The sequence below is a fragment of the Punica granatum genome, chromosome 2 (assembly GCF_007655135.1).
Source record: "Punica granatum isolate Tunisia-2019 chromosome 2, ASM765513v2, whole genome shotgun sequence".
Classification (NCBI taxonomy): Eukaryota; Viridiplantae; Streptophyta; class Magnoliopsida; order Myrtales; family Lythraceae; genus Punica; species Punica granatum.
This window is the reverse complement of record NC_045128.1, coordinates 746378-774082: the sequence shown is the minus strand read 5'-3', so window position 1 is coordinate 774082 and position 27705 is coordinate 746378. Positions and strand designations below refer to the sequence as shown.

Here is a 27705-nt window from a genome sequence, read left to right as displayed (position 1 = left end):
ATGAAGGAACCTCGGCCGTCGGCACCAGAGAATGGGAGCCTATACATTTCTTTCGATCTCTCATCAAACTCCAGTTGTTGCTCTTTTTTGGTCGGCATTCAATTCCAATGATCTTTCTTTTCGATATTTTATATCACAGGCGCATTGTTACTCAATTTCCTGGCTCAACCTCGAAGCGAAGTGAATATAATGAACAATGATACGATAATCTTACTGATCACTTTTGTGGCCGTCTCTTAGTCCGAGGCCCAAATCCCATCAAGGCTTTTGGACCGATAGGAGGCTTTTATGGACCTAACGACTAAAATTTGTACATCAAAAGCCGAAATCAAGGCAATGAAAGGCCGCTGGAGAAGGAGATCCCTGCCATGTTCGAACCCTTCATTTGACAATCCGGAACGGGGACATGAGCCCAAACTCGACCCCGGACCTCGTAAGACAGCCATATTATGTCCCATTGGCCTTCGAACGTGGACACCAAGGCGGCCCTCACGGTCCCTTCCCTCGCCTCCAAGCAGCCCATCAGGACTCCATATGGCTTCCTGAGCCTTTCCATTAACTTCTCAGGAACTCTGGAAGCAAACTCCCACTGGCTCCCGTCCATGCTTAGTCCCCATAGTTCTATGCTGCCCAGCATCCTCATGCCTCGATCGGCATCCTCCGACCTTACAATCACCATGTACCCATCGCCATACACGTGTAACCGGTCAATCCAGCCTGATGTGGCAGTCAGCTGAGCCCCTGGATTTCTTCCGTTGGCAAATCTAGGTCGCAGGATAAGAGGCCTCAAAGCCTCTGTTGATCCAACAGCGACGAGAATATTTTGCTGGGGGCCATTGATCAGATTGAGGAACATGTAATCTTCTGCTTTTCCTAAGCCGCGAAACGTGCTCGGATTTTCTCCTGCCTCCATGGATTGCCATTGGTCAGTCTCCGAACAATAGAGGAACAGGGTCGGGCTGTTATCCACCACTTCCACGAACATGAACCGGAAGTGGCCTGACCCTGGCAGCCCGCCCACGAGCTTCATCCCGTACCTCCTCCAGGACGAGGTGCCCCGTGGACCAAGTGGGCTTGGTGGGATTTTCTTGACCCTTTTGTTCATCAGATCAGCTGCAATCAGTGCCCTCTGCGTATTGGAAGCAAATAAGAAAACGTTGCCGTTTGCTGTCAAGAAATAAAGATCTTCGCCGGGAAATATCACGGGCTTGAGCAATTTCGCGATCGGGATCATGAACCACTGGCCAGCTCGATGGGTGAAGCCATGAAGGATCCCGTCCTAGCATCACAATCGCCATAGACATGGTTAAAAGCTGATCAAACCTTTGTAGATATATTGCTAATTAACTCCAAGAACTATACAGTATACGAACCTGAGGCCATCGCTTCTTCCCAAAGAAGAGCCAGGAAGTCGATCTCGACTGATTGTTGAATTCTCGAACGAAGTTCGGATCGGTTATGATCGAGGATAGACACTTGTTGGCCCGTCCTAGGGACTTGATGTCGGGCAAAGCCAAGTTGAGGAGAATGTTATGGATGAGCTCAGAGGGAAGAAGGCAGAAGCCAAGTGATGAATTTGCAGAGGGATTCGTACGGACATGGCTTTCCATATTCTTCCAAATTTATCCAAATTTAGATTAAGTAATTGTTATATATAGCGTTTGAGTGTTGGCTTTTCTTTGCTTGGCTTTTGGAATCTGTTTAATGGGAAAACACTTTTGGTTTTGCCATCAGTTTCTTCTAAGCAAATGATACATATAAAGAAAACATATATCCACATTGTATTAATTAGTCACTTGAAAAAGCCGAATTGAAGTTGACATGCTTATATATTAGAAACATACACTGATTACATGGACATGGCATATACAAATCGTCAGGATTTCTCGACTCCAATAAGATAAGATCGGTATTTTATATGATAATTGCGGATAGATAGTATATAGTTTCGGTTATAGATTACGGCCCTTTAAGTGGGTCACCATAAACAACATCAAAGTTTAGGTGGACAATGGTAAAGGTAATAATAATGGGGTAGAAGACAACGGGACCCAACCGAGCAGTGCCGAAGCTTTTGGGTGGCGTTTTTCCATGGTCGGGGAGAGTTGGACGGCTGCGAAAACATTAATAATGGATCCCTCTTTGACATGTTCCACTATTGGATCTTTGTTCTTTAATATATAATAATAATAATAATAATAATAATAAAATGTCTCTAATATTAAAATTATTGCAAGTTGCCTATCATGCTGTTTTGCGTAAGTGTACCTAAGCAAAGCATGGGAGCATTTAATTAAATTGGTAACAAATTATTTTATCGGAAGCAAGCGATCCTCAGATGAACTTTGTACCTAAGCCTGTTGCTGTCCATTCCAAAATTATGACATATTTATTCGGGAATAATCCATTAGCAAAAATAGTTGCTCATTGAATTTCTGGGTGTTTAATCATGTCTAAGTATATGATTATCTGCTCAGAACAAACAAAGGGTTATATCAAGTAGATTTCAGAATACTAAATAACCTCATGATAAAACATAGTTGGTATAAGTAGAGTCGAGAATTCTAAGTAAGTTCATAGAATACAAAGTTGGAAATCGATACGAGGAAATAATATGATAAATAGAAAATTTGTAAATACAATAAAACGGATTCCTATATTTTCCCGAAGAATTCACGTGCTGCATCATCAAGTCCTCTATTTTTTTTTAAATTGTTCTGCAGTACTTTTGTTTAAATATATTAAAGGGAGACAAAAGGACACGAGAATGGTGGTGGTGTCGTGGAAGAGCAACATCCCATTAAAGTTAGGTTTAGTTTTCGACTCTCTAGGCTTGGGTCTCCATATCATTTTTCCCCCTAATTTTTCCTCAGCCTAGGACCTGTCACTTTTTATTTTTCTTTCGTTTTTTAATTATGAAAATAATTCAATTCATCCATTCTTTCTTCTTTTTTTCCTTTTTTTTTATGACATTTTACATACTTATATAAAGTTAAAATGGACTGAGTTTTAAATAAATACAATCGTAAATCAAGTATTATCTACTAAATATAAATGATGATATAACACGTAATATGATAATTTTATCGGCTTTCTTTAATGACCAATTACAATAATTTTATCGGCTTTTTTTAATGACCAAATAAGATTACTTCCACAATATTGACACGCAAAAATTACATCTGCCATCCATATTTATTTTTATTTTATAAACTATATGCTTACCATTAATAATTATCTAAAATTAATTCTTAAAGTCTCAATTTCTTTCCATTCTAAAAAGAATATTCATAATATGATGAATGACCATGCCTCTATTAGGTATAGTATTCAGATAGCACTAGTCTGACGATCACATTTTCCAGCACATAATTTTAAATTTATCACTTATACTTAAAAAAATTCCTTTAATGATTTTACTTTATCTATTGATTAAATCTTAAATAATATAAATGTAAACTATCATATGAAGTATGATATAAGATAAATAAGACAAACAGTATGTTGGCTAAAGATTGAAAAAATCTACGATATATAAAAAGGGTTATTGTATTAACAGATGTAATGAAATTATTCTCAATTTTTCAAATTCAAAAAGACAAATGGAATTATAAAGGAATCATAATATTAGTTAAGTTGGAAATCTAATAAAACAATCTTTCTTTCTTTACATATTTACTCTTCAGATACCAAAATTTTTAATTATAGACTATTGATATATTGTTGACAGATTGATCATACTTTAGAATCTGATCTATTCACAATTATGAAAAATTCATAAGCAAATAATAAAATTAAGTTAAAATTTTTATTCTAATTATTAATTAAATGACCCCTTTCACTATGCAGAAAGGCGTGAGAGTTGTGCCTAGTAAACATCATTTGATGTTGTCACGGGCTAGCATTTCGGTCCCTCCCCGCACCAATAGGGTTAGCTATGTATGGATTGTCTTCATTCAGAGGGTTGGGCTTGGGAGCCTCAATATTTGGATCCAGACTCTGAGCCTGTGACACTTTCATCCGAGATGAGATCATTCATCGAGTTGGAACTTGGGCCAAGCCCAGATATATTACGGGCTGTAAACCCAGCTAGCTCTAGCCCGTCATGGTGTTTTGATGTTGCTCACTTGGGCCCAATGTTGGCCCAACAAGAGAAGATCCGGAAATGGATCGCCCTGGCCCAACTCAAAACTGCCTTTCGGCTTGCTTGCCTATCAGTCAAATAAAGGGATTCTGCATCTCATCATCATCAGTGGTAGGTATTAGTTTACTTGTTGGTCACCTGATTTTTCGGACATCTACGTATCGCTGCATATTCAATTCTCCTGATACGATTCTGAGATTCGATGAGAGAGACATCTTAATTCCGAGATTCGATTGATGTCTAGAGATTCCTGTCATGGCTCTTGAAAAACGGCCTTTCGATTCCTTGGGAGCCCCTGCCTGCTTGCCAACTCCAAACACATGTACACATACACACAAAAATAATAAGAGAGAATATCACAAGAGTAGCTTTCTATCAAGCAAATCCACATAAAGAGCAGGGACCATAAGTCTATGTATGTATCCACTATGCAAAAGGTTTCCAAGGAAGGGCCAATTATGTGGACACGTGGCTGCTCCTCGAGCCGCCAAGTAGGACTCCACCTAGGCATGAGCTCTCACGAGTCCCTCACACTCCACTCCCCCGCTTGCCACACCTCCACACACAGCCGCCAGTGCGGGCTTAGTTACACTGCAGATAGATACTTTAGAATCTATGCTGCAAAAATATCACCCGTTCTTCAAAGAGCATAGAATCGATCCCACTCCATCAGTAATTTCTCCCAGCTCGTCCTTTTGCTAGGCTTCTTTATATGCCTATGTAAAAATTTGTAGTTTATAGTTACTAAAATTTTACCATTCCGAGGTCAGACCGTCCGGGATGTCCCCGGCTTTATTACATTATATAAATTTTACCATTGAGGACTGACCAAAGATTAGAAGACCGGAGTGGCCAGCGGCAAAAATTGAAACGGGAGACCCCTTATTTCCAGGTCGATAGAATTGCCACTATTGGTTGTTAATTTGATGCCATAGATGTAGGAAACACTGTATTTATTGCAGGTTGTGCCAAGGAACACATAAAAAGATTTTTATGGACAGACGACATATATATATATATATATATATATGTGCCTTGGCAAAATCGTTACAGTAGACTGTAACTTGTGACAAGTTCTCATCAATACGCGGTCGATCGGGAAAGTCGTCTTAATTAGTAGTTCGATTGCATTCTACCAGCTCGAGTCAGCTAAGAGATGTCAGTCTTAGAAGATCTTCCACCTGACGACTTGCAGAAAGGAATAAAATATCAATTGAGCCACTGCTATTATATTGTTAATAGGTTTAATTAATTCCCATATCCCAAGCAACCTTTGGCTATATGCATACAAAGAAAATGATCGTCGGACGTAATTTGTCAAACACAAGTAGTGCACCCGCTGTCATGTTTCGACTCAACTGAGGATATTTTTTGCACTTTAATGAATGGCATTAACTAAACCAATTTGATTTCTAACCTGTAATAATTAGCCGTCCGAAACTAAATTAAATTATGCTTTTTCTTTTTACCCTTGATTTACCTTTTTATCACCATTTACTAATTAATTAATTCCTGGGGGTTTGTTTCATGAGGGTAATTTTGCTGAAGTGTACAAAGGGGAGGTTCCAGGGTGGATGAACCATGAGCAGCCACAGGGCGGACCACATCCTCGAAAGCCAGCCCACACAATCCCCACGTGCTTCACCCGTTCGTCTTCTAATTTCACTTTTGCCCCCACCCCCTCCCTCACTTAAACCTTTTCCTCTTCCACCCCCCTACCCGACCACTATATATACACACACATATAATATTCAAACCCAACAACAACAACAGCAGCAGCTCAAATTAAACCCTTACAAAAAAATCACTAAAAGAAAAAACCCTCGACTCCAACTCTCTCTCTTGACCACTTCTCATCGCGAGCCCTAGTCAAATCCTTCCTTCGTCTTCTTCTCTTGTGAAGATAGCAACTAAAAATAAAATGTCTACCCTTTCGAAGGTCATCGACTCGTGGTACGTTCACCAGCGCGCAGAAGGAGACGATGATGATGACGACGGATACGACTACGCTCCCGCAGCTTCTACGGATGGAGATGATGGCGACGACGATGATGATGGGGGTTACGACTACGCTCCTGCCGCATGATTTATCCGGCTGTTTGGACAGGGATTGTCCTTGAGCTAATATAGCTGTTAAATGCCCAGTTTTGTAAGTTTACCTAGTGATATGTGACCACGGGTATGTACGTACTATGTTAATTCTAAATGATATAAGGACTGTATCATCTTTGACTAATATGTAGTTGTTAATTATGTAATGATCATCAGTTATCTATATATATAGATCATATCATATCATATCCATAGAATATAGAAGTATCAATTGATGGAGAGATTTATTGTTGAAAATACTAATACTAAGCATGCATAAAAAAGTACTGCTCTTATTGTCAAACTATAAATGTTACTGATGATCTAAATATTTAAATTAATTTCATTGGAAAATATGTATCACGGTACACTATACATATATAAATCAATTAATTGATATAACCGGGATAAATATTTTGGAGCTTGGTTGGAATTTAGTGCACATGGACAATTGTTTCTTGTTCGACGTACGCCGACAGAGTGAGCTGGCGTGAAGTGTTTATATATAACAATACATATGTCTGTGTACTTATGTACTGTGTAACAATATTTTCGTTTGTAATTGGGAGTGCGGGCATTCTTTAATTGATGAGGAAGCCGACTTGATCAGTGACGTTGGAAGGTCCAATCAATTGGTTAGTAATTCATGCTTTGATGAATTCCGTTGTATCTATTCATTACTACTTTACCTAAGTTGATTTGATTAGAAAAACTCCTCCAATTCTTAGTCCACCACTTTGAGGATTAATCAACTTATTTTCTACTCCTAAATCAATAGTGTGATCGATTCATCAACCAAACAAGATTAGCAAACTTCTCCATTGTGAAATATTTATTTGACCGGATTGAACTGACTCGTCCAAGACCTGTCATCATTAACCAGTTGAGATTAGCAAAGTATCTTGTCAAACGATGATGTGCATACAGATGATTCTCCCATATGATCAATAATTGAGATCACAATAGGGGCAAGAAGTGCATAGCAATAAACGGCCTCTTAAGTACGGAATAAAGTAAATACGACGACAAAGGTGCGAATGAGTCATGACAAGTATTAGTCGTATTTTTAGTTACTAACTTATGATTGGAGCATAAAATTTCCGTTAAATCAACTATTCTGAAATTTGGAACAGTAATTAATTACAATATGTCACACAAATGTACTTAGCTTATAATAAAAGGATTATAGCACGACAAATTAAGCGCCTCTATCAAAACTATAGGTTTGACTGAAATATCACTCTGGACGGGACCAGGATTGAGGGGTTTCTCTATTTTCATTTTTATGATAGGTGTCTATGTTGTAGTGCGTTTTAGGTATTTGTAAATTAAATTTGCATGATAGAACATCATACATATCACGTACAATATTCTCTTCACACTCTAGTGATCAGTCGCGTTACATTGCATGTGCTATATACTGTGAGAAGACAACTTACGTCAGTGAGACACGTACGGTTTTGATTGAAGATACAATGTTTGATGTCATAAGTGAGGGAATGTTCGCCAGTCCAGTCAGAGGAAAGAGAGAGATGTTCAAAAGTAGACATTAATTGCAGTCTTGTAATTTGCATGCCTAATTACCTTATGCCGACGGGAAAATTGCAAGAGTTTTGCCTTATAACTTTGGCCCACTTCTATTTAATTAGCAAGTTTACATAATTACTTAGTATGTATTTGTTTCAACTTAACTGAATTAATAAGTACTTAAAAGTTAGCTATGAATTTAGTTATAAGAAAAAATGAATGGGAAAACAAGAGAAATATGAGAGATGGTGGTCTAAATTACTTAATCATTAAGCCAAAAATCACTTAATGAGTAAGTAATAAAACTTGACTTAGGTGACATTTAATAAATTAATTCAGTGCTTAAAAATTTTAATTCGTTAAGAAAAGAAATGTATAGGAAGATGAGAGAAATTATAATGATGACAAGATGTTTTGCGAGGGGTGAAGAGTATAAATAAGTGAAAAATGACTTAATTCGTTAAATCAATTTTTTTTTGTTTTTTCATTAACTGGTTTTGGGTCAATGGTAAAGTAATTTAACTCTCATCTCTCATATTTCTATCTTTCTCCAATTCATTTTCTCTTGCAACTAAATTTGAGAATAACTTTTATGTACTTATTTGATTAAGTTGAAACAAATACATACTTAATGAAATAATTCATTTTTCACTCATTTATACTCTTCGCTCCTCACAAAACATCTTCTCATCATAATCATCCTTTCTTCCTATACATTTCTTTTTCTAACCAATTACGTGCTTGATTTATCAAACACCATCTTACCCTTTCAAAAAATAATATATTTAACAGTAAGTATTAAACTTTGGGGGGGCGTAATCTCAGGGGTCGAGCTTGCTTGTTCTATTGGTTTCAGGAAGGTTACTCTAGAGGATGACTTAGAGGTCGTGCGAGATGAGATTACGAGTAGAGTTAGTTTTATGGCTATCCTTAAGGGCATGGTTTTTAATTTATTTTGGGACTTGTCCCGACTGAGAGTGGGACGTGGAATGAAGAACGTTTTAGGGGAAGGCTACTTTTGTGTAAACTGACTTGCTAGAAGGTCCCTCAATTACTGTTGGGGTGTTCATCTTCTCAATATTTGTCCTAACGATTTAATCTTCTACTAGGACAATGCCTCGGCAATTTCGCGGATTGTTGTTTGATAAATAGAAATGACATGTTTGATCCAATTTTCAGAAATTTATTACAATATCCAAGACCCATGTGATAAGCTCATGATTTTCAAGTAATTATTGAAGGAATAAATTTTAATTAAAAGCATGATCTGTAGTGATAGAGATCTAATACACAATTGGCATATATATATATATATATTTATAAATACTTTTTACGGGCGGTTTCTTTTCCTCCTGACTTTTCTTTATAGATATTGACGTTGTATCCGCTCTACATGTTGTTATATGCAAACTATTAATTATTGATTCATTATTTAATTCCACCTTCTGAGTATAGAATTCACCTAGAAAATATTAATTAGTTTTCTAAATTATATTGAGAACTTATTTATGAATTAATAATACTAGAAAAGAAGGCTGCATGTTGCTTCGATTAATATCAATAAGAAAGTTATATTCGATTCATATTTAGACTATATTAAATTGGAAGATTCTGCCATGGTTGGTAGCATCACCCCATATTAAACTAGGAATTGCTGGAACTTTGTTACTCATGTCTCGAAATATTTTCACGTATACATAAAATTTGTCAATGATGTCATTGGATTTGAGGATAAAACATTCAATGAATTAAGAATAATATTATTTAAAAAAATAAATATTAATCGGAAGGTGGATAATGAAATCACGGTATGAAAAAAAAAATTGAAAAGGAAAAACAATAAGTATAGAGCATTTATAAATGGGTATAAGTATGATAATTTGATTGAACAAAATTCATATTGTCTTTAGACATGTCATACTTTTTAAATTTATAAGGTAGCTTGACACAAATATATAATGAAAAAAAATATCATTGTCATATTTGAAAGGTATTTTAACCTTTTAACTAAATAAATATGTAATCTTAGGATTCATATGTTCTATGTGATTATTAGATCATAGAAATAGAAAAGTATGATGAATATAACATTTTAGGACAAATAAATTGATTTTGTAAAATTTAAAGGGGTTTTTACCTAAAATGGTTTATGGTTTACGCGTTTTGTCAAATCTATCATATTTTTTTTGTCAGCTATATCCCATGGTTTACATTTTGCATCAAATCTATCCCGACGTTATCTTTCCGTCGACGTCTAACGGCCGTGCTGACGTGGCGCTCACGTGGCAAGTGGGGGGGTCCACTATTGCTCAACGTGCCACGTCAGCACGACCGTTAGACGTCGACGGAAAAGATAATGCCGTGATAGATTTGATACAAAAAGTAAACTATGAGATATATTTGACAAAAAAATATAATAGATTTGACAAAACGGGTAAACTACGGAACATTTGAGATAAAAACTCCAAATTTAAAATCTATAATTTTTCATTGTCATGTTTGAAGAAAATTCATCAAAAAACAGGCTAAGCTAGAGAAGGCTGTAGTAAAAGTTATGAAATAATACCAATATTTGAGGAGTCAAACTGTGAAAAATAAAGTTACTAGTTACATGAGGTGATTACATAAATAATCAAGACTTGGAGATTAAATAAATAGTCAAAGGAAAGTCAAAGAAAGGTAAAAAAAAAAACATTTCATTTGCCCACTTGCTTTTTAATTCTCATCTAGCCTAATATATAGATATAGATATATAGATATATACAATTATTAAAATGATATAAAATTATTGCTAAGAGATGGAGATGACGGTCAAATTGGGAGAGAATTGAGAAGGTAAGTAGAGATGGTTAATAGTTTGACCTTGAATTGACAAATTTTCCTGTATTTTTTTTAAATTTAACTATTCTAGATTTTTAGAAATTATAGCCAATGGACGTTCTTGAAAAGTAAAAAATAAACAAATGTTTTATTATTTTATAATAGCATAAAAATGTAGATGATTTGATATCATGAGACATGGAAAAATTGAAAATGGAAATTTGTAAACTGCAACGTCATAATTCCGGGACCAGTGGTTTTCTTGTGGCTTAGATTCAATTCCCGCTTTCCTTCGTCTCAAACCCAATAACTCTGGCCATGCGAAGCCCAGCCGCCCCACAGCCAGAAATGGCCATTTCCCATCTCTCGGCCGGCCCGACCCACCTCCCACTGCCGCCCCTCAGCCTCAGTTCCCGTCGCCCCTGCACCCCAAGAACCATCAGAACGAGGACCCTGCCCGACACAAATCTAAATCCTGCCGACAAGAAGCTGAAGTGGGTCCTCCGGGTGAGCCCGGTTGGCCAAGCTCCCAGCCCGGCGAAACCCCCTGTCGACGTGGACCGGCTGGTGGAGTTCTTGTACGACGATCTCCCTCACCTGTTTGATGATCAGGGGATCGACCGGACGGCGTACGACGAGCGTGTGAAGTTCAGGGACCCCATCACCAAGCATGACACAATTGCCTGGTATCTGTTCAATATAGCGTTCTTGAAGATCATCTTCAGCCCTCAGTTCTATCTGCATTGGGCGAAGCAGGTCTGTCTCTGCTTCCTGCCTTAGCTTCTACTTCCTGATCCTGCCCTGTATGTGTTGTTCTTAGTATCAAAGTTTAGGAGGAAAGTTGTAATCTTTGTTTGTCTTTCGGACAATTGGGAAAGGAAAGTTGCAATCTTTCTTGCCACTGGATGAGACTCCCTTTGCATCATTACACCACTTTAAGGCCTTTGCCAGATTGAACATGAAGTTCATGACATAATTTGTGCGCGCCATGTCTACAGCTTTTGTTGCCATTTCAATAACGGAAAAACGTTTACCTTGCTCAACTGATCATGCAGTTGCTATAGACAGGACCATATGAAATAACTACGAGATGGACTATGGTGATGAAGTTCATGCCACTGCCATGGAAGCCGGAGTTGATCTTCACTGGGACCTCCGTCATGGGCATCAACCCCGATACCGGGAAGTTCTGCAGTCATGTGGTCTGTGCAAACATGCTGAAGGGTTGAATGCAATTGGGTTTTATGGATAGAAATGTGACTGGTTCCGTCTTTTGGGCTAATTTTAGGATTACTGGGATTCCATACAGAAGAATGATTACTTCTCCTCGGAAGGTCTGTGGGATGTGTTTAAGCAGGTAGCGGCTCCTCTTGGTTATATGCCACTCGAGCCTTTTTATTTATTTATGTGCATAATTGCGGAGTTCTGTGAGCCTCTTGAAGAGCAAAGTTGTACTCTATGCAGCTCAGGATATACAAGACTCCTGACTTGGAAACACCCAAGTACCAAATACTTAAGAGGACCGCAAATTATGAGGTGCTTGTCTTCACTGCAATTGACTCGAAAGAAGACAGCCATATTCTGGTTTTGGCTGTTTTGTGGAGTTGTTCATGGTTTTAGTTCAATCATGGATCTTAGTCAGATATTGATTATATGTATAGGAGTTGCATGGGGATTACAAAAGTTTGAGTAATTTTGCAGGTAAGAAAATATGAGCCTTTCATAGTGGTTGAAACAGACGGAGAGAAGCTGTCCGGTTCAAAAGGGTTCAACGATGTCGCCGGGTGTGTTCACTCAAAAGCGATTCCTTGCACTTATGGTTCTTCCTTTCCTGTGCTATTCCCTTATGTGATATGAATACTGTAGGTATATTTTCGGAAAAAATTCTTCTCAAGAGAAGATACCGATGACAACTCCCGTCTTCACCCAGGCATTTGACAACAAACGGTCTAAAGTATCGATCCAGATAGTTCTTCCTCTTGACAAAAACATGAGCAAGTAAGATCGAGTACAGCGAGGCCATTCCTTTGCGGATTTTCTTAGGCCTGAATTGAGTACAGTACTAAAGAAAACATACTTGTGCAGCTTACCTGATCCGAATCTAGAGGGAATCAGCTTGAGAAAAGTTGAGGGTGGAATTGCTGCTGCTCTGAAGTTCAGTGGAAAACCAGTGGAGGATGTGGTGCTCAAGAAAGAGAGGAAGCTTCGGTCTAGTCTTGAAAGAGATGGGCTCAAACCTAAGATAGGTTGCTTGCTTGCCCGGTACAATGATCCAGGAAGAACTTGGAGCCTTATGCTGGTACATATGATTTACATTTACTACTACTGCGATGATCTTACTAATGGAAAGCAGTTATTGTTGGATTGTTTCGAAGTAATAACTTGTTTAAGTAGGGGTCAAGAAGTAGTCTTCGGCGCTAGGACTCTTCACTTTTTCCAGAAGAAAAGGATTTGTTCTTCTTGTTAGTAGTTGACATATTTGCATAGTTGACACATTTGCTGTTTGTTGTGTGTTTTGTGCTGAAGAGGAACGAAGTGCTGATATGGCTCGAAGATTTCAAGTTAGATTAAGCTAATTCGTGAGATGTCCCACTTTGGAGTTGTTATCTCGGTGTCCGTCAATACCAGCCATGGGAAATGTATAAAGGCTGTGTCTTGGTATCATAAAGCGATCTTCGCATAAATGTGATATACTACAGATCAAGTCCAGAGAAACGAGAAACATCTGATGCTGATGATTATGCTGTCAGGAGCATTCTTGAAGGAAAAGCTTGGAACAGTTCGCCATGATTCTTGTTCTTGTTCTTTTTTGTATGCACAGAGAATAACACTGAACTGAACACCCTTTACAGTAATGTAGTGAATTTTTTGTTGTCTCTGACTATTCCACAGTACGTAAGCGCCGTTGTTCTTGAGCTAATTAGTTTTCAAGTGCCCAAGTTTGTAGGTTTACATAATGATGTGACCATGGGTACGTACGTACGTAATGTGACTATGGGTATGTACGTACGTAATGTCATCATTAATTTATATGTAAGTGTTAATTATCTGATCATCAATTATATATGTTATCCGTGCAACTGTCGATTGATAGGATTTCAACTTGATCAATTATTGAATTACAGCACAAATTAATTAATCATTAGATGGCAGAGTTTTTTTTTTTAAATTCTTTTTTCTGTAAGACCAAAGAAAAAGAAAAAGACTTCTCTTTTCTTTAAAAAAAAAGAAAAAAGAGCGGGGTCAGGCAACTTCAATGAGATCTCAAGAAAAAAGGTTTGTCGAACTTATAAGTAAAATGCTATTTTTTTCACCTTGAAAATGCCACAAACCATACACGTGACTCATTTTTTTTCCGGAAAATTGAACGGAACGGAGGGGGCAAAGTGGATATTTTTCATAAAATAGGGGATTCATATAAATTTTTAAAGGTCGGGATAAATATTATCTACCCCTAAAAGTCGGGGAAAAACACTTTTCACTCTTCAAATAATATTTCTAAATCTCTTAAATATCCTATTAGAGAGCATTATTTGCTTTGGTCAACTGATTCAGTTTCTACAGACAGGACCTTATGAAATCACTAAGAGATGGACTATGGCGTTGAAGTGCATGCCTCTGCCTTGGAAACCCGGGTTGATGATCTTTCACGGGGATCTCCGTAATGCACGTCAACCCCGACACCATAATCAGCAGTTCCTCTCCACTGTGACTTCGCCTTACCTGTGCTATTACCTTATGTGATATGAACATTGTAGGTACACTTTTGGAAAAAAATTCCACTCGAGAAACGCACCCATGACTACTCCCGTCCTCACCCAGGCATTTGACAACCCTGTCTATTCACTGTCTAAAATATCGATCCAGATAGTTCTTACTCTTGAGAAATACATGAACAAGTACATACGATTGCATTTTGTTTTAGGTGAACATCGAGTTCAGTACGAAAGGCCAAAGGAACATACTCATGCAGTTTTACCTGAATTGAATCATGAAGGAATCGGCTTGAGAAAAGTTGAGGGTGGAATTACTGCTGTGCTGAAGTTCAGCTAAAAACCAGTGGAGGATGTGGTGCTTGAGAAAGAGAGGAAGCTTCGTTCTATTCTCGAGAGGGACGGAATCAAACCTAAGATTGGTTGGTTGGTTGGTTGTTTGCTTGAAGAGAAACGAAGTGCTGATATGGCTCGAAGAGTTTGGGTTGGATTAATAGCTGTGATATGTCCCTCCTAGGAGTTGTTATCTCGGTATCGGCTCGCAACCAGCGGTAGGAGATGTACGAAGGGTGTGTTTCTTGTACCATAAAGCAGTCTTCAGCATGAGTCCGATTAGATCAAGTCCAGGGAAGCATCTGATGCTGACGATTATGCTGTCAGGGCGGGCTCAGTTTTGAAGGCGAAAAACTCGGGATAGTTTCTTACGTTTCTTGTTCTTATGTTATGCATGCCAATGTCAAACAATTCACACCCTTTCTTCGAGCAATGAAAAGCAATCTGCCCAGCGTCGTGCATAGAAATTAACGTGTTGAAATTTTCATCATTTGCAAGTCATGTTGCGTACCGGATTCACATGCCTATGGGGACAGGCGAAGTAGACCTTGCTAAGTGTATGTGAACCCGAGAGAGCTGATGAGGTTGGGCCAGTATATACCTTACAATACTCGTCATAACCAAAACCCAATCCGTATAAGATGCGGTCAAGATGTTACACTTTTCGGTCCTTATCCCGGGAAATCCAATGATACTGAGTCGAATCGGATCACTTTCAATATCGATTGACTAGTGAACCATGTATATTAGGGGTGTGCACGGGTACCAGATATACCCCGAACCGATCAGAATCTACCCGTTAGGGTAGGGTCCGGGTAGCTCGTATTGAAAATATGATAGATTCCGAGTATTAAAATTAGGAACAGGTAAAAATCGATTCCGGTTCCGATTCCTACTTACAGGGTACCCGGAACCGATTATTTATTAAAATAAAAAAGATAAAAGAGTAAATTTACTATCTCCTCTAATGAATTAGAACAGAGACACTTTGTTGTGTGAGATCGTATTATGAATGTTTAATTTTGTTGATGAATTGATGAGATATATATATATATATATATATATATATATATATATATATATTTTGTTGTGGATCAATCTAAATCAATGTTGATATTCTATTTGGCGTGATTACTGATTATATATGTGACATATTGGTTTTATTTATCGAAACAAAAAAAATTACAGGTTCCAACAGGGTACCCGGAACCTGTGGTATAGTACAGGTTCCGAGTAGGTTCCGATTCCATGATTCAACATGATAGGGTCCGGTTTTAAAATTTTGGAACCTGTCCCTTACAGGGTAGGGTCTGGATATCGTGAAAAATACATGGTACCCGGAACCGATCACCCCTAATGTATATGATTGCACAAGCGAAATAAAATATTGCTACCCCTGAATTTTTGAAATAAGAAAATTCAATAGTAAGTATTTGCAAAGTGAAATGTGACCGGCCTCATCTCATCCTGCCAGCATCGATGGATATAAGTAGGGAGTTTGAATATTCAATTCAAACTCAACGAGCGCCGCCGCCTGCGCATTGGAACCAAAATATCATCATATATATACAAATAAAAAAGCGCGTCCGGTCTGCCCAATTTCGCATTTCGCCATCTCCAAAATCGATTTGTTTTTATGCGAATGGGATTCGATTCAGAGGCAGAGCCCCCCCCCCCGTTAATAAATAGAAGGCACTTCCCCACATTTTCTCCGTCCAACTCATTTCTCATCTTCCCCCCCTTCTTTCAAAAATTGCGGTCCCGGTCCCCGTCCCCGTCCCCGTCCCCGTCCCCCCATAATCAGCAGCACATTCCGCGTTCAACTCCTCTCCGCCCAGATTCCGGCGACTCTGATACAGAGCTCCAAGGTCAGTTTCTGGATCTGGGTCTCGCCCCCATTTCGCTTGCCGTTGTGCGTTTTCTCGTGTCCTTTCTCAATTGATCAGGTTCGTGCTTGCTTATCCAATGTTGTTTTGCTTGATCTTTTGATGTGGACGGCGACAGAGGTAAAGGGTAGGATGAACAAGTTTTCCTCTTTTCGATGAGTGGTCGACTGTAATGGGTTTGGGGGAAAAGACCCACATTTCTGGAATTTTGTGTGGACAGGACAGGCTTCTCTGATCTAATTGTGTAAATTCCCGATTTTGATTGCATTCATCTGGTCCTTCTTTATTTAAGACAGATTGCAGTAGTTCCAAATTCCTGTCTCACCTTAGCCTATTGATCTGTTGCTCGACAGATTTGGCAGAGAAGAAGAAAGCAATGGCAGACGCAAAGCCTGAAACTCCCTTGGTCCCTCAATCTTCGTCGCGGAATCTCCCCGACTTCAAAAAATCGATCAAGCTCAAGTACGTGAAGCTCGGGTACCATTACCTGATCACTCATGGAATGTACCTTTTCCTCACGCCGCTTGTTGCCGTCATCGCTGCTCAGCTCTCCACATTCTCCTTCAAGGACATTCTAGACCTTTGGATCCACCTCCAGTACAACCTCATCTCGGTCATCCTCTGCTCGACCCTCCTCGTGTTCTTGTCCACCCTTTATTTCCTCACCCGCCCTCGCCCTGTCTACCTGGTCAACTTCTCGTGCTACAAGCCCGAAGAGTCCCGAAAGTGCACCAAGAAGATCTTCATGGACCAGTCTTGGATGATCGGTGCCTTCACCGATGAGAGTCTTGATTTCCAGCGTAAGATCTTGGAAAGGTCTGGGCTTGGGGACTCAACTTACCTCCCCGAGGCTGTCCTCAACATCCCTCCTAACCCATCTATGAAGGAAGCCAGGAAGGAGGCTGAGGCTGTGATGTTCGGTGCCATTGATGAACTCTTTGAGAAGACCGCTGTGAAGCCCAAAGACATCGGGATATTAATTGTGAACTGCAGCTTGTTTAACCCTACCCCTTCTTTATCTGCAATGGTGATCAATCACTACAAGCTCAGGGGGAATATAGTCAGCTATAATCTCGGTGGAATGGGTTGTAGTGCGGGTTTGATCTCAATTGATCTTGCGAAGCAGCTCCTTCAGGTTCACCCAAATTCATATGCGCTGGTGATAAGCATGGAGAACATTACATTAAACTGGTACTTTGGAAATGACCGGTCAAAGCTTGTCTCGAACTGCCTGTTCCGAATGGGTGGGGCTGCAATTCTTCTCTCGAACAAGAGGTCTGACAGGTGGAGGTCCAAGTACCAGTTGGTTCACACTGTGCGGACCAACAAGGGAGCTGATGATAAGTGCTTCACTTGCGTTACACAAGAAGAGGATTCCACTGGGAAGGTTGGTGTGACGCTCTCAAAGGACCTAATGGCTGTTGCAGGCGATGCCTTGAAGACTAACATCACCACATTAGGGCCTCTCGTCCTTCCAATGTCTGAACAATTGCTCTTCTTTGCCACTTTAGTTGGGAAGAAGCTCTTCAAGATGAAGATCAAACCCTATATTCCTGACTTTAAGCTAGCTTTTGAGCATTTCTGTATTCATGCGGGAGGGAGAGCAGTTCTAGACGAGCTGGAGAAGAACCTGCACCTCTCTGATTGGCACATGGAGCCTTCAAGGATGACACTTTACCGATTTGGAAACACCTCGAGCAGCTCTCTCTGGTATGAACTGGCTTACACAGAAGCTAAGGGGAGGATTAAGAGGGGAGACAGGACATGGCAAATTGCCTTCGGCTCGGGATTTAAATGCAACAGCGCAGTGTGGAGGGCTCTGAGGACCATTAACCCCAAGAAAGAGAAGAATCCTTGGATGGATGAGATCGATAAGTTCCCTGTGGTTGTCCCGAAGGTTGCCTTAATTTGAGGATGTTGGAAATGGTGTTGATCCTGCTCCTAGGCAGCTGGGTGTTTAATTGTTCTTCTGCCTGCTCGAATCATGTAACTTATCGTTTTCTCATTTGGGGATGTCCTGATTCACTGTGTCCTGTTCTCTGAATTGTAGGGAGATTAGTTCATGAGAGGGTCGCAATTCTTTTATAATTAACTTCAGAGATAGGAATTTAGCTTCTGGGTGAGTTTCATTGATTTCAGTTCGATGTGCAAGGGGTTATATTGCCTAGGGACAGCTAGGAATTGTGGACCTCTTGTTATATTATTATCAGTGATCGGCAGTTGATATTCATTCCCGACGTATGATGTTTCTGGCATCTTGTGTTACGTTCATCTTCCATTGAATCTTCCAGAAGCGTGTGGCTTCTACAAATTGCCAACTTAGCTTTGAAACTGCTAGCAGAGTCTTCTTCTTCGAAGCTTCAGTTCAGAGAATAAGCAGTTATATTCAAGGAGTCGTATCGTATCTGAGGTTTAACAGCTGCAAATAATAATCGCGTAATTTTTATTTTTATATGTGATCACGAGAACAGAGAACAAAGAAACAAGGTACGCGTAATCTAGACAATGTCTGATAAGCGCAGGTTATCATTTTGAACAAACTGACTTTGAGTTTCAACAAAAAAAAAAAGTTACTAGGTTAATCTCGACGGTCACCAGAAACAAAGAGAAAATCCTGGAATCTAAATCACATTATTCATTGGATGATTTGTTGATGAGAGACTTGTGAATGTGAGGAATGACTCCTCCACCGGCGATCGTCCCCTTGATGAGGGTGTCCAGTTCTTCATCTCCACGGATAGCGAGCTGCAGGTGGCGGGGAGTGATCCTCTTCACCTTGAGATCCTTGCTCGCATTTCCAGCCAGCTCCAGGACTTCTGCAGTCAGGTACTCCAATATAGCGGCCGAGTAGACTGCAGCCGTGGCCCCAACTCTGCCGCTTGCCATGGTCCTCAACTTGAGAAAACGGTGGATCCTACCAACAGGGAACTGCATTGCACATTAACCCTTTAGAGCAAGAAAAATAAAGAATCGACCAAATATACAATCCCTACGCTAAAAGCTCCCAAGCAATATATAAGAATTTGGCAATCTCGATAACCAAACTTGCTTGAAGAAGGATCACAGCTTGTCCGTTCAACAACTCCAGCCACTAACCCTCCCTCCTTGAACGCAAGAACATCGATAGGCAAAACAAGAGCATGGAGGGAAGGCAGCATTCAGAATCCCAGAAAGTGTCTCCAGTAACACAAGTATCTCAAATCCCAAATCACAACATCTTACAGAAGCAGAACAGTTCATAGAAACACAACCCGATATCCCAAAAAACAGTAACTTCCTCTAATTCCTACAGCTTAAGCGCCAAGAACCCTTCTGTTTCTGATATAACGAGAAATCTCAAATTTCAGAAGGCCCACACAGTTCACAGCAAGATCCCAACTTTCCCACTCAGACAAACTCAGGAATCTTTCGAACAGGGAAATCTACTTCAAATTGGCCAATATATAGCGCAGGACCCAAATACCTAAGCAATCAGAAGTGGCAGAGGAATCTCACAGAGGGAGAAAGATTCATCAAGCTACTCACCTGAAGGCCAGCACGAGCAGAGCGGGAGATGGGCTTCTTCTTGTCTTTGTCCTTGTCCGCCTTGTCTCCGGCCTTGCCGCCGGTTGTTAGACCTTTCGCTCCCTTGCCTGCCATCTTCTCAATTCTCCTCCTCCTCCTCCTCGTCCATAAAAAAGAAGCGCCTTTGCTTCCCGGCGGGGCAAAACGGGCTATGATATTACAAGAACACCCTTGCATTTTGAAAATAATTACTGATGTGTCCTCCACCGTGAAGCCCGGCCCAACATAAGCCCAATCCAAAGAGTACTAACTAGTCTCAAAAGCTACGAGCGAGAAAAACCCATGGGCCAACAGAGGAGGCCCATGTTTGGCCCATCAAGGAACACCCGCAACTCAACTCCGCCCGCTGGCCGCGACCGACCGCCGTCCACCGCCTTTAATAGACGGAAGAGGGGGCCTTATTGCTTGTTTGGTGCATCTTCTTCCATCTTCGATCTTCCCCGTCCTTTATCTCTCTCTCCCCTTCTCTCTCTCTCTCAACTCAGCGATTGACAGACGCAGAGGACCTTGAGCAATGGTAGCAGTCGGAGTGGACACGAAGCAGCCGGGGTCGGCGGCTATGGACGAGACTTGCTCCGCCAAGGGAGGGTCGAAGCAAGGAGAGGGCCTGAGGCAGTACTACCTCCAGCACATCCACGAGCTCCAGCTCCGTGTCCGCCAGAAATCTCACAACCTCAATCGCCTCGAAGCTCAGAGGAACGAGCTCAATTCTCGAGGTACGTTTGCCTAGCAGACTAGCCCTGCCTCTTATTTTGAGCTAAACCTAGATGCGCTCGAGGGTTAATCTGCTTTGGATTGTCAGGTTACTTTGCGGACTTGATGTTGGATATGGTTTTGCTACTGATTGTTTGGTCGAATCATTTCTTCTTGTTGCTTATGCAGTACCCTTGTTGCTTATTTAGCTGTAGAAAGAAGTACAGACTGATTAGCAGCGGGATTTATTTGTTGATGAGTCCGCAAAGTTTACACCTTTAGCCAGAGAACGAGATTAGAGTGCAGAATTAGCCATAGAGTTTGCATTTGATAGGAATTCTGATTATTAGGCAAGAGGCTATCACTGTGACGCATCAGGAGGATCTTTTTAGGGTTCTTTTACCTAGAGAAAGAGATGTGAAGCCCCTCGTTTCCCAGTGGTGCGAATAAAGTTCGTACTGATCCTTTTCTTATCCTCTGTTTGGATCAAGCAAAACTGATGGACCCTCCCATCCCTTGTATTCAAACAAAGTATTAGTGTCCAGAAGTGCCAGTATACCCGTTTCTTTCATTCACGTTCATTTTTATCGGCATACATTCCCCTTTGTCTAATTGAATCATTAGTCATGCCGGTTCTGTTTAACAGCAACGACAGTGGAAGCTTAACGATTTGCTGACCTTTTTGTATCTTTGTTATTTATCAAAGTCTTGCTGCTTACAGCCGAGTAGATTCTCTGGAACAAGTAGCTATGATCTATGTGTCTCATTTTATTTTGTATTTTCTGTGCTCAATTCCTAGTGTAATTGCTTAGGTTTAGACAAGATGCCAGTGTTAAAGGTCTGTAGCATGTGTAGTAGCCTAGTAGGATCTGTTAATTAGCCTTAGATGTGGATGCTGAATATTTGGCTTTATGGTATATCCTTTCTATAACAATTTGTATTAGCATTCTTTCGGCAGTGCTCCACTTGTGTTGTAATTGGACATGGTGGAGCTACGAGTCTGATCTTATACGGTGTATGTTCAATTGGGCAGTGAGAATGCTCAGAGAAGAACTGCAGCTTCTTCAGGAGCCTGGGTCATATGTTGGTGAAGTTGTCAAAGTTATGGGAAAAAATAAAGTTCTAGTGAAGGTATGAATCTTTTGCAACCGCCATCTAAAGTAATAGGTCACTTCTCCATATTAACTTTCAACCTGCTGTGTCCTGGACAAATTTCCAGGTTCATCCTGAAGGAAAGTATGTGGTCGATATTGACAAAAATATTGACATAACAAAGATTACACCTTCCACAAGAGTTGCTCTCCGGAATGACAGCTATGTTCTTCACTTGATCTTGCCTAGCAAAGTAGATCCTTTGGTCAATCTAATGAAGGTTGAAAAAGTTCCTGATTCTACTTATGACATGATTGGTGGTCTTGACCAACAAATTAAAGAGATAAAGGAGGTATGCATTACTATATATTATTTCACATTTTTCATTCTGTTATTTAACAACAGTAAATGGATGATTTCCTTCTTATTTGTAGTATCCATTTATAAGCTTAATAATTGTTTCAGGTCATTGAACTTCCAATCAAACATCCCGAACTGTTTGAGAGCCTTGGTATAGCTCAACCAAAGGTAAGAAGTTTACCCTGTTCTGTTGAGTGGAGATGCTAAATGTGTTAAATACTTTCTCATCCAATCAAACATTAAAGTACCTTTAATCGATGTTCACGTCATTTTTCTTAGGGTGTTTTACTCTATGGACCACCTGGTACTGGCAAAACATTGTTGGCAAGGGCAGTGGCACACCACACTGACTGTACTTTTATAAGGGTTTCTGGTTCGGAATTGGTTCAGAAGTACATTGGAGAAGGTTCCAGAATGGTCAGAGAACTCTTTGTCATGGCAAGGTTTGCCTCTGATAATCCCTTTGTGGATGTAACATTGTGCTTTCTATTTCATTCTTTGGTAATACTGGTTTTCATTCTTTTATTCAATTGAATTTGAGATTTTGGCAACAGTGAGATAGACTAATCTTATATTTCACTCTTTATCAGCATATCATGAGCGAGTTGCGTTCTGTTGTTTTTTGACGATGTCCTGCCAATACAATAGTAACTTGGATCATAAACTTTTGTAGCTTTCCCACGTTTCTCTGGATAGAAAGTGGGGTGTGTATATATATATATATATATATATATGCTTCGGTATTATTGGTGTCTAGTCGTTATACATCATGTTAGAGGCTTCCTGTAATCAGCATGATTGAGAAGACCTTGTTCTATAAAATTGTAAATTCATGATCAATTGTGTTGGGGGAACTTACATGAAAGTATTTCAGGGAGCATGCCCCATCGATCATCTTTATGGATGAAATAGACAGTATTGGGTCTGCCAGAATGGAATCAGGAAGTGGCAATGGAGACAGTGAAGTGCAGCGGACTATGCTGGAGCTTCTTAATCAGCTTGATGGATTTGAAGCATCCAACAAGATCAAGGTAATAATAGTTCTCTCCGAATCGCACATTCTTTAAACAGTAATTCATCAAGTTTTTTGACAATATGCTGCTCACTGTAGGTTCTGATGGCCACAAATCGTATTGATATTCTGGATCAAGCTCTTCTTAGACCTGGACGGATTGACAGAAAGATTGAATTTCCAAATCCCAACGAAGAGGTATTGTTTCATCTTTGGCTGATTAAAAAATAAAAACATACTGTGCCCAATAACTTGGGTTGCGACCGAATAGTTATTGATGCCTTAGTAGAACTATCTGAAACATTGCCATCTAATCCCTGTTGTTGCTCGCGCATTCTGCAGTCCCGTCTGGATATTCTCAAGATCCATTCCAGAAAAATGAATCTGATGCGGGGGATCGACCTGAAGAAGATTGCAGAGAAGATGAATGGTGCATCTGGTGCTGAGCTTAAGGTGAGAGAGCTTTGTTAATTCAAAGCGGCCCTTCAAATTAGTCGGAGCAGAAACTGCCTGTCTGTGTTACTGCTTATATGATGCTCTCTCAGTAATCGCCTGATATATTAATATGGATGCTTACTCTTTTTTTGATATATTTATATAAATATAGGCAGTATGCACGGAGGCGGGAATGTTTGCTTTGAGGGAGAGGAGAGTTCACGTGACGCAGGAAGACTTTGAGATGGCAGTGGCCAAGGTCATGAAGAAGGAGACGGAGAAGAACATGTCCTTGCGCAAGCTGTGGAAGTAAATCAACTTAAGCTGCTGCTGCTGCTGCTAATAGGAATGTACTTATATAACTCCCTCCATAGCACTCTACTCTGTGAGAGATCTACACGAGCTCAGCTTGTAGTCGTTCCCTGTTTTAATTGTGGTTTCTGGTAGATTCCAATGCTGCGATGCTCAGTTGCCTTTCATGTTCTCCTTTTCATAAATTCCTCTTTGGGTTTATGTTCTCTCGAACAATTTGTTTAGATATCGGATCTCGCATCGCTTGCAATGAAAGAATTTTCAACATGGACCATGGAAGGGGAGTGCACGACACTTCATGCGTTTGGTTGTATTCACAATGTCTCTTTTTCCAGCCTTATTTTAAGCTCGGGGAGACTTTTCTGAAGAAATAATGGAGGGGGGACCATGACAGACGGGGAGAACAAGTTATGGAGAAAAGCGGGGAGGAGTTGATGAAGCAGTTAATAGGCTGTTTTAATTGGTTCAACTATCAATCAAATGATGGGCCATCTGGAATTTCCAGGAAAGAACTTGCCCAAAGCTTTTGGTCAAGGGATGTACAATAATTGATACGTGATTTGATCGGTCTATTTAACCTTGTCTTATCCGTTCATAAATATATATATATATATATATATATATATGTATATATGGTCATGAGGCGGTCTCTCCCTATCATTAGATCGTTCACTCTCTGATGATTAAGCCTTCTGGAAGATAAAATTTTGGGAAGTTTTACTCCTCCGTATTTTGAGAGAAGTGAAGGAAGAAGAAGGAACGAGTCGCAAATACATTCTAGTACGTGTTCCGTGGTGCTGAGAACATTCCGAAGTAGCAAATGAATTTGGATAGTCTTGTGCTCCGCTTTCGAGTGTCATATAAGAAACAAGGCCAAGGTGAAGTAAATTTAATTATTTCTTCAAAAAGAGGGACCTCTGTTATGCAACTTGTTAGACGTGGTGGATTACTCAATCGAATATCAAATGAACCGACCGACGTGGTGCCATTAGATCAGTATGACGCATTCGTCGAGAATGGACGTGTAAGATGGTTGCTTGTCCAAAATTGAGCCACTGCTTATCGTAATTGTCGATATCTCCTTTTCCCATAATTATTATAGAAAGAGTTGCAATGCACTCCATATGTGTCTTGTTTTCCCAGTGACGTATAGAATGGATTATGGAGTGATATATGCCCGTGCTCGCATCAACTCGAGCCATCTCGGGGGCCCTCTTACGCGTATGAACTCGGGGAGTCCTCTTGACCATTATTTCTAAAGAAGACCCTGCAGAGAAGAGAAAAACAGCTTCGAGCTCTCAGTCACCTCTCTTTAAATCTCGAGGCTCTCATATGAATATAGACATATGCATATGCATGTGCGCAATATATAAAATAAAATTAATCATTTAATTAAGTTCTAACGAAATTTCAATATTTTGAACTCGTTGACCTGTAAAGGGTTCGGGGCATCATCTCATCTCATCTCATCTCATCTCATCTCCTCTTAGTATTTGTTTCTTCCCTCCCGAGCCAAACCTTAGAAGATTATGCCCAGAACTGATCAATTGTTGACCCATCAATGGCAGATCCCCGGACTGCTCGTCTTTTTGACAGTTTCAGAGATCATCTCCACATGCCATGGCGATGTCGGAACTGCCGCCCAGTACAACCCTCCATACGTTCGTAAGTCCCTTCTCTTCTTGATGGATTTATGCATATATTACTACCAATCCACAGTATCCATTCATTATCAATTTGGATGAGGTGTCCCTTGTTGTTCTTTCTATGCAGCGACGGAATGCTACGGGAATGACCCGTCTCAGTTCCCGTCTAGCAACCTCTTCGGTGCAGCCGGGGAGGGGATATGGGACAACGGGGCGGCGTGCGGGAGGCAGTACCTGGTCAGGTGCATCAGCGCCTCCGAGGCCAACACTTGCTTTCCCGGCCAGATGATACAGATTAGGATCCTTGATTATGCTCCGGTCTCTGTTTCGCGGCCCACGGTTGATGGAGCCACCCTCGTCCTGTCAAACACGGCCTTCGGAGCTATTGCCAACTCCTCCGCAGAATCAGTCAATGTAGAATTTCGACAGTAAGCAATCGTTCAGCGGTGCTATTTACAGGCTTAGATTATCATTCATGAATGTTCATTTTTCATCATACCATCTATAGAATGAAGGCTAAGACCAGTCCGTTGACGTCTGTTGTGCAGGGTCTGATCGATATATGGACAATCTTGAGGGCGGGCTTGGTGCTTAATTGCTCGAGTCTCCCTCTTAATTTATCAAATCTTGGAAAGATTCCGGTCGTGAATATCGTTTTTAAGTTTATATGATGCCGTGAGCAGTTTCAACATCGACGTGATTGTTTATTTGTAGAGTCTTCTTCTTTTCTTTCCTTAAAACGTAAAATGATGATTATCAATCGAATCAAGAGTCCACTTTTTGCTTTTAATGTTTCGTGATTTACGTGTGTGTATTGAGGAACAAAGAAAAAACAAGGCGTCCGACTTTTGGTAGCAGAAGGTCTCTTCTCCATCCCGACCTCCTGCTCAGAGAAGTTATCGATTTCGTCTAGTCACTTTTTTTAAAAAAAAATTGAATGAAGTAATATAAGAATTTCGATATATATATTTTTAAATGATCCCGACCTCCGACAATCTCTTATACCTCCGGACCTAAACTGTATTCCCCGGATAGATTTCCAGAAAACATTCGCCAAACATACAGGAGCATTTAGGCTAAGCTATCCTTAGGCTAGAAAGAACAAGGAAACCAGAAGAAGCAGCTGGCTTGTTAAAATAAAAAATGAAAAATGGGCCTCGCACCATCTGAAAGCACGTCTTTCTCGGCCTTTTGGCTGAGATTATTGGAGATCTTGATAGTTTAGGAAAGATTTTGACAATTTTATCTTTTCAAGGTATTTTCATTCTAGATTCTGTTCCATGATTTTTGCTATTTTCTCTCTTTTGTACGCTAATTCCTTATGCATGATCAGAATGCTGTATATATGCATCACAAAGTGTACAGTAAATGATAAGAGGAATAATACAGAGAACTTTTTCATCATTTGTTCCTCTACTGAAATTCGACCTACTGTCCAATTTAAGATGGTATTGCGTTGAGAGGGAGAAATAAAAGAGAATAATCATGTCGGATAAGAAAGTGATTGATGTGACTTCGCCCTACTTCGTGAGTCCCTCAGACAACTCTGGCATAGCCCTCGTCCTTGTGGTTCTCAATGGACAGAACTACCACACATGGGCGAAGGCGATGCTTAGAGTGCTCGAGGCTAAGAACAAGACCAGATTCATCGATGGCTCGTTGAAGCAACCCGATCTGATGAGCCCCGAGAATCGGTTGTGGAAGATCAATAATTTCATGATCTGTTCATGGATTTTTAATTCACTCGATAGGAGCCTACAAGGAGCAGCCGTCCATGCCAGCAATGCCAAGACGATAGAGGATGAAATTAAGCAACAGTTTGCACAAGGCAATGCTCCTCGAATTCAACAGATCAAGACAAGTATATGGAATCTAAAGCAATCGGGACAACAGGTAATCGACTACTACTCGAGCCTGTAATCCCTTTGGGATGAGCTAGAAGGCTATCTTGAGACAGCTGAGTGCATTTGTGGTGGCTGCACTTGTGGAGCTATAGACCAGATGGCTAAGAACAAGGAGATCGAGAAACTCCACCAGTTTCTGATGGGGCTCGACTCGGAAATCTCTGCGACGACAC

The 27705-nt window shown here is 40.3% G+C and overlaps 6 protein-coding genes across 9 annotated transcripts; 4 read left to right on the top strand and 2 right to left on the bottom strand.

Moving 5' to 3' along the window:
* Nucleotides 1-176: 176 nt before the first annotated feature.
* On the bottom strand, nucleotides 177-1642 carry LOC116194207. The gene is made up of 2 exons (XM_031522959.1): nucleotides 1374-1642; nucleotides 177-1279 (listed from the first exon to the last, which is right to left on the bottom strand). Exons 1-2 carry the CDS (start codon nucleotides 1608-1610, stop codon nucleotides 329-331), a joined length of 1188 nt encoding a protein of 395 aa, XP_031378819.1. The 5' UTR covers nucleotides 1611-1642; the 3' UTR covers nucleotides 177-328.
* Nucleotides 1643-10826: 9184 nt separating this feature from the next.
* On the top strand, nucleotides 10827-13521 carry LOC116196781. 2 transcript variants are annotated; one of them, XM_031526676.1, is made up of 8 exons: nucleotides 10828-11338; nucleotides 11647-11784; nucleotides 11871-11939; nucleotides 12047-12118; nucleotides 12284-12366; nucleotides 12449-12580; nucleotides 12668-12881; nucleotides 13109-13521. In XM_031526676.1, exons 1-8 carry the CDS (start codon nucleotides 10901-10903, stop codon nucleotides 13151-13153), a joined length of 1191 nt encoding a protein of 396 aa, XP_031382536.1. In that variant the 5' UTR covers nucleotides 10828-10900; the 3' UTR covers nucleotides 13154-13521. The 2 variants fall into 2 exon arrangements, with proteins under 2 accessions (XP_031382537.1, XP_031382536.1); XM_031526677.1 differs by lacking the exon at nucleotides 12047-12118 and having other exon boundaries at nucleotides 10827-11338.
* Nucleotides 13522-16255: 2734 nt separating this feature from the next.
* LOC116196778 (3-ketoacyl-CoA synthase 11) lies at nucleotides 16256-18769 on the top strand. 3 transcript variants are annotated; one of them, XM_031526673.1, is made up of 3 exons: nucleotides 16362-16496; nucleotides 16633-16758; nucleotides 16868-18769. In XM_031526673.1, exon 3 carries the CDS (start codon nucleotides 16891-16893, stop codon nucleotides 18424-18426), a length of 1536 nt encoding a protein of 511 aa, XP_031382533.1. In that variant the 5' UTR covers nucleotides 16362-16496; nucleotides 16633-16758; nucleotides 16868-16890; the 3' UTR covers nucleotides 18427-18769. The 3 variants fall into 3 exon arrangements, with proteins under 3 accessions (XP_031382532.1, XP_031382533.1, XP_031382534.1); XM_031526672.1 differs by lacking the exon at nucleotides 16633-16758 and having other exon boundaries at nucleotides 16256-16496; XM_031526674.1 differs by lacking the exon at nucleotides 16633-16758 and having other exon boundaries at nucleotides 16445-16574.
* Nucleotides 18770-18934: 165 nt separating this feature from the next.
* Nucleotides 18935-20213, bottom strand: LOC116196782 (probable histone H2A variant 3). Its single transcript, XM_031526678.1, has 2 exons — nucleotides 20040-20213; nucleotides 18935-19442 (listed from the first exon to the last, which is right to left on the bottom strand). Exons 1-2 carry the CDS (start codon nucleotides 20151-20153, stop codon nucleotides 19146-19148), a joined length of 411 nt encoding a protein of 136 aa, XP_031382538.1. The 5' UTR covers nucleotides 20154-20213; the 3' UTR covers nucleotides 18935-19145.
* A 263-nt stretch (nucleotides 20214-20476) lies between these two features.
* On the top strand, nucleotides 20477-24295 carry LOC116196779 (26S proteasome regulatory subunit 8 homolog A). The gene is made up of 9 exons (XM_031526675.1): nucleotides 20477-20794; nucleotides 21805-21902; nucleotides 21991-22215; nucleotides 22329-22391; nucleotides 22503-22666; nucleotides 23098-23254; nucleotides 23335-23433; nucleotides 23578-23688; nucleotides 23843-24295. The coding sequence occupies exons 1-9, from the start codon at nucleotides 20593-20595 to the stop codon at nucleotides 23981-23983; spliced, it is 1260 nt and encodes a 419-aa protein (XP_031382535.1). The 5' UTR covers nucleotides 20477-20592; the 3' UTR covers nucleotides 23984-24295.
* Nucleotides 24296-25168: 873 nt separating this feature from the next.
* LOC116196783 (EG45-like domain containing protein) lies at nucleotides 25169-26418 on the top strand. The gene is made up of 3 exons (XM_031526680.1): nucleotides 25169-25647; nucleotides 25756-26056; nucleotides 26177-26418. The coding sequence occupies exons 1-3, from the start codon at nucleotides 25512-25514 to the stop codon at nucleotides 26181-26183; spliced, it is 444 nt and encodes a 147-aa protein (XP_031382540.1). The 5' UTR covers nucleotides 25169-25511; the 3' UTR covers nucleotides 26184-26418.
* Nucleotides 26419-27705: the final 1287 nt, after the last annotated feature.